Source organism: Arachis hypogaea, chromosome 9, assembly GCF_003086295.3.
Source record: "Arachis hypogaea cultivar Tifrunner chromosome 9, arahy.Tifrunner.gnm2.J5K5, whole genome shotgun sequence".
In the NCBI taxonomy this organism is placed as follows: Eukaryota; Viridiplantae; Streptophyta; class Magnoliopsida; order Fabales; family Fabaceae; genus Arachis; species Arachis hypogaea.
In genome coordinates, this window is record NC_092044.1 from 26,485,961 (window position 1) to 26,491,461 (window position 5,501).

Genomic DNA, 5,501 nt, shown 5'->3' on the forward strand with positions numbered 1-5,501 from the left:
CTAACTACAATGTAAGTGATTTTTGTTAATGAATATACCTAGCGTCGTTGCTTATTAAATTTGTAACATTTCTTCTCTATGGGCATGAAATGTGGTTGCAGAGTGTTGGCAAGAGGTGGTGTAGTCTCTTTATGTGGACTGACAAAGTTGCTGATGAAGAAGAAGAAAGTGACAGAGGTAATTCTGGCTTTGAAATGGAGGAGTGGAGAATGAAATTTGCTTGAAAACTTGGAACCTTGGAGTCTGAAGTTAGGACTCTAAAACTAGCATTTTGTTTGTTGTTGGTTGTTGTTACAGTAATTGTAATTGTTGTTTGTGTAGTATGAAAACAGTAATTTTCAGTTGAATATTGTGTAAAACAAAAGTTGTAATTGCTGTACCTTATGATGAAGAAATGAATAGATTTGTGTAATTCTATTTTAAGTAGCTAAGGAAGTGTAATAAAATTTGAAACATTCAACAATAACATTCCCACATTGTTAATTATTTTCCAAAGTTGTCTGTGTCAAACTAGACACGATCAAAAGACAACATAGAGTATTTAACTACCATAATCCAAAACACATACACCCTGACACATGGAACTCAAAAACCATAAAGTTTAATGTTTAAAAGCAAAATATCCTAACAGAAAAATAGCAAAATGTTCATTTGTTGAATTTTCTTGGTGGTTTGAACCACGGAGTTGGAACAAAACGCATGGCATTACGCAACCTTGAAGCTGTAGCTACTGATGCACCAACCATTGGATCGATACAAGCACTTGTCGTAGGTGGAGTATTTGAAATTGGAACAATAGCTGGTGGAGGAGCATTTGAAACAGCTGGTGGAGGAGCACTGGTTGTTGTTGGAGGAATCAAAGCTGTTGCAGGTGGTGGAAGTTGTCTTCTTTTTTGAGGGAGCTTTGGTGGCCTTGCCTGTGGCTGATTTACCTGGTGGGATTCTTCATTTTCATTTTCTGACACCATTGGTTGACTCATGCCTACCTCAATCTCAGTAGGATTGCCCTTATCTGGGACTTCAGGTGCAGCAGGGAGAGGTTGTTGTTGATTTCCTGTATTAGCTTCACTAACAGCAACAGCTGCAGCAGCTGCCATAACTGCAACCTCGTCGTCAGCCTTCTTCTTAGCACAATTTCTCTTATCGTGACCCTTGCCACCACAATGACGGCATGAACCCTCTTTATATACACTCTTCATCTTGGTGATCTTCTGCTTCTTGCCTCCAACCGGGCCTTCATCAACTCCCTTTTTTCTTTTCTTCTTGGGTGCCCCTGGCATCTTCTTAAATTTGGGTGCTTGTGGTTTGTTGTAAAGTAACTTCTCCCATAGTTTCTGGCCAGGAATAGAATTGATATGGAATGCATAGATGTCATTGTATGCATCTATTGTCAACCATCTATGACAGAAGTCTTCGAGCTACCTGCTTGCCCTAGCCATTGCAGCACAAGCATGGACACAGGGCATCCCTATTTCAAATCAATAAAAGGCATCCAAGTTACTAAGTAACCAATTCCAATTCCAGTATGCAATCCATAATAAATTAAGAAAAACAATTACAATATCAGAATAATTATTGGAAGGGTAGTGACAATTAAAGTAATACCACTTAGTTGCCAAAGTCCACAGGTGCATATTCCCTTTTCCAAGTCCACTACCATGTTTGTTGGCCACCCATGTACCTCGAATTATTTATAGTCCGCATCTCTGGACCACATTGGTACCCAATGCTTTGAAGCATTCCTGATCTTTTCCAATTGGCTACGTTGAACAGGGGGTAGTAGCCCAACATGGTTCTTGAATTTTATTTTGTTTCAGGCTATCGTCCTCATGATATACATTCTAAATTTCTCGAGTAGTGTGATAATTGGTTTAGCCCTTGCTTCCTTGATTCTTGCATTGAATACTTCGCAAGCATTGTTACAGATGTTGTCACATTTTGGTTGGGTAGGGAAGAAGGCCCAACTCCATGCATCTCTTTGCCATTTGGCAAGGTACTCCCAGGCTTCCTTCTTAACTCTCTGAATTTTCATCATCCCCTCAACGAATCTCTCTTGAGTGGTAGATCTTGCACACTCCCACAGTAATCGTCTGAGTTCGTTGTCTTTCCACTGCTTATTGAAGTTTCTCCACAAGTGCCATACACAAAATCTGTGGTGGACATCAGGGAAGACATCCTGGATAGCTATGTTAGTCCCTGCAGGAAACCACAAAAATTATTAACTTACAATATCGGTACCCAACCTGGTCCCTCAACTTACATAAGTGACATAAACTTAGTCCCTTCATATACATAAGTGTTATAAAATTAGTCCCTACAAATACATAAGTGACAGTAAACTCGTCCCAACGAGATAGTAAGTTCTACTCCTATCCCATTCTATTAATACAGGCATATTGAAACAGAATCATGAAAGCAAAACATGATAGCAACAATGTCTGAAACAAACCAGTGCATATTGAAACAGAATCATGAAAGCAAAACATGGCAACAAAAAATACATCAACCTAAATAGTTCAACCATTTCTAAATTACAATAACTAGTGTATAAAAAATTCGTCGTTACCTTTTGCATGTTCGAAATGAAACATCATCCATTTTGGGTGTAGCTCCCTAGATCATCATGCAGCAGCTCAAGGAACCACCTCCAATTATCTGTGTTCTCCACTGGTACAATGGCATATGCAATAATGTAAATGTGATTATTGGTGTCTTGTCCAATGGTTGCTGATGAGAGAACTTTTGCGTGGTCTAGAAATTTGCGGATAAATCCTCGTTACAAGTATAGTTTCTAAACCTTCAAAAGTCCTTTCATACAAACGTTTTGGTTGTCACAAGTAACAAACCCCCTTGAAATTGATAACCGAGTATTCAAACCTCGGGTCGTCTTCTCAAGAAATTGCAGGGAGGTATGTTCTTATTATTGGTTATGAGTTTGTAAATTAGGGGTTTTAGAAATTAGGGAGCAGTATGCTGCATAAGAAGAAATAAAATAAATAAATAACTATAAAATAAACTCTTGGCAAGGTATGAAAACAGGAAGTCCTATCCTGGTTATCCTTATCAATTGTAAAGAGAATTGAATTCTTCTCCCACTTTGTTAACCTCTAACTATGAAGGTAAGTTAGGTGGATGAATTAATTCTGATTCCTCAGGTCCTAGTCTTTCCTTGGGAAAGACTAGAGTTATTGGAACTTGAATTAATTCTTGAAGAATTCCAATTTTCAATCAACAATGAGTTTGATAACTCAAGGGTCACCAATTATTTAACCAAAGCCGAAAGGGAAAAATAAATCTAAATTGAATTGAAAGCAATCTTAAACAGAATAAAACAATCATAATCTGAAATACCTCAAAATGCATTAATAAAAGAAATCAATTCTAACATGAAGTTCGTAAACCAACATTAACAAACTAAAATAAAATAATAGAATAAATAAAGAACCCGGGATTGAGAGTCACTCCTAAAACTAAGAGAAATCCTAAATCCTAATACTAAGAGAGAGGAGAGAACCTCTCTCTCTAAAAACTACATCTAAAACATGAAAAGTGAATTATGAGAGCCTCTTCATGAATGAATGGATTCCTCCACTTGATAGCCTCTAATCTGTGTTTTATAGGCTGCAAACTGAGTTAAAAACAGCTCAGAAATCGCCCCAGCGTATTCTGGTACGTACAGGTCGCGGAAAAGTGACGCGGCCGCATGGCTCATGTGGCCGCGCAGGTTGTGTTCCTGCCAGGTCATGCATCCGCGTGACCCACGCATTCGCATCGCCTGGCATCAGGGCAGCTATGGCAAATTATATATCAAATCGAAGCCCCCGGACGTTAGCTTTCCAAAGCAACTGGAACCGCATCATTTGGACCTCTGTAGCTAAAGTTATAGCCGTTTGAGTGCAAATAGGTCAGGTTGGACAGCTTAGCAATTTCTCCAACTTCTTGTATTCCTTCCACTTTTGCATGCTTCCTTTCCATCCTCTGAGCCATTCCTGCCCTGTAATCTCTGAGATCACTTAATACACATATCAAGGCATCTAATGGTAATAAGAGAGGATTAATAATAAGCAAATATAAGATCAAAGAAGCACGTTTTCAATCATAGTACAAAATCAGGAAGGAAATATAAAACTATGCAAATATTATGAATAACTGGGTAAAGAGTTGATAAAATCCACTCAATTGAGCACAAGATAAACCATAAAATAGTGGTTTATCAGCTGCCAATATTTGTCCATCAAATCTGATTTTCAGGAATGCTCCATCAAGCCCTATTAGAGGTCTGCATCCCGCCTTAAACCCCTTCATGCATCCATCGAGACAAATGTACATCTTGTCAAAAGTGGCCTCTTCTGATTGGTTGGGATGAGGAATTGTTGTGATGCGCACAGTAGAACCAGGGTTGCACATCAGGAGAGTCTCACTATAATCTCTCACCATCCCATATTGTGCAGCAGCATCACCATACACAATGTGCCTTGCATCTCCGAGTGCTCTTGTCAGCGAAGATTTGTTCAACTCCAAGTCACATTTACTTTTAAAGTATGTTAAAGCTTCAGAGTGCTTCATATTCGGAAATTTCCTAAGCTTCTTGACCAACTTGCTAGCTAACCACCCTCTGTTAGCTAATCTATTTTTTTTGTGTCCTTTGGGTAGGTATGATCATCATTGAAGGTTTTAACTTGCCAACAAACACTCTCACTATCCTTAGAGGCATAGATAACCCATGGACAGTCCTCAACCTTACATAAAGCCCTGCATCGTATTTTATCATTTTTCTTGAATCTAACTCTCCTACCTTCATGGATGCAATACTCCTTCACAGCCTCCTTAAAATCCATCTTCGTGTTGAATTTCATCCCTGCCTCTAATCGGAGTTCCCCGAACCTTGTTCCTTCTCTGAAAACAGGAAATGCGTCGTCATCCTAAACTTCAGCAAATTCATCCTCTGAGTTGGGGAGTGTCTTCATTTCTTCGGAATACCAAGAATCTGCCCTATCTGACTCATCATGATATTCATCATGAGCATCATAACCCCCAATATCAGGACTATGGTTTTTCGGTTGTCCAAAAAAAAAAAACTCATCACCGGAATCATCCTCAGGTACTAATCCATCATCAGGTTCTGGTATCTCCTTCCACAATTTACTGAGTTTAACTTTTTTAGGATGCTTCCTGTTTACCTCTTTCCTTTTACCTTGCAGTATTGTATTGGTGACCTCTTCATCACTCAAACTTTCCTCAGCTCCAGGCTTGTAAGCACTATCCTTCACACTTTCATAACTGTCCGAAGAGTCTGATTCTGATAACAAAACCGTATCAGCTTGCTTTCCCTTACCCTTAGTTGTTTGCCTCGCCACATAACCTTTGGCTAGACCCCTGGTTATATATCTCATATTCAGTGTTGTTCTTGGTTCGCCTTTCTTTCCAGTTTTTTTCAAAGCAGTACCTTTCTTCTCTGTCCCATTCTTTGAGAGCACTTTCGGTTGGAAAATCTTACCGTG

General features: G+C 39.1%; 1 protein-coding gene across 1 annotated transcript; it reads right to left on the minus strand.

Moving 5' to 3' along the window:
* Positions 1–1,813: 1,813 nt before the first annotated feature.
* On the minus strand, positions 1,814–4,566 carry LOC140175097 (uncharacterized). Its single transcript, XM_072202011.1, has 2 exons — positions 4,197–4,566; positions 1,814–2,196 (listed from the first exon to the last, which is right to left on the minus strand). Exons 1-2 carry the CDS (start codon positions 4,564–4,566, stop codon positions 1,814–1,816), a joined length of 753 nt encoding a protein of 250 aa, XP_072058112.1.
* Between the last annotated feature and the right edge of the window lie 935 nt (positions 4,567–5,501).

What these genes read in the sequence shown, in the direction of transcription:
- LOC140175097 (XM_072202011.1), bottom strand. Translation starts at nt 4,566, where the DNA reads ATGAAGCACTCTGAAGCTTTAACATACTTTAAAAGTAAATGTGACTTG. An exon ending in TGATAAACCACTATTTTATG is followed by an intron (nt 2,197 to 4,196) that starts GTTTATCTTGTG and finishes GGTTTCCTGCAG; the next exon opens with GGACTAACATAGCTATCCAG.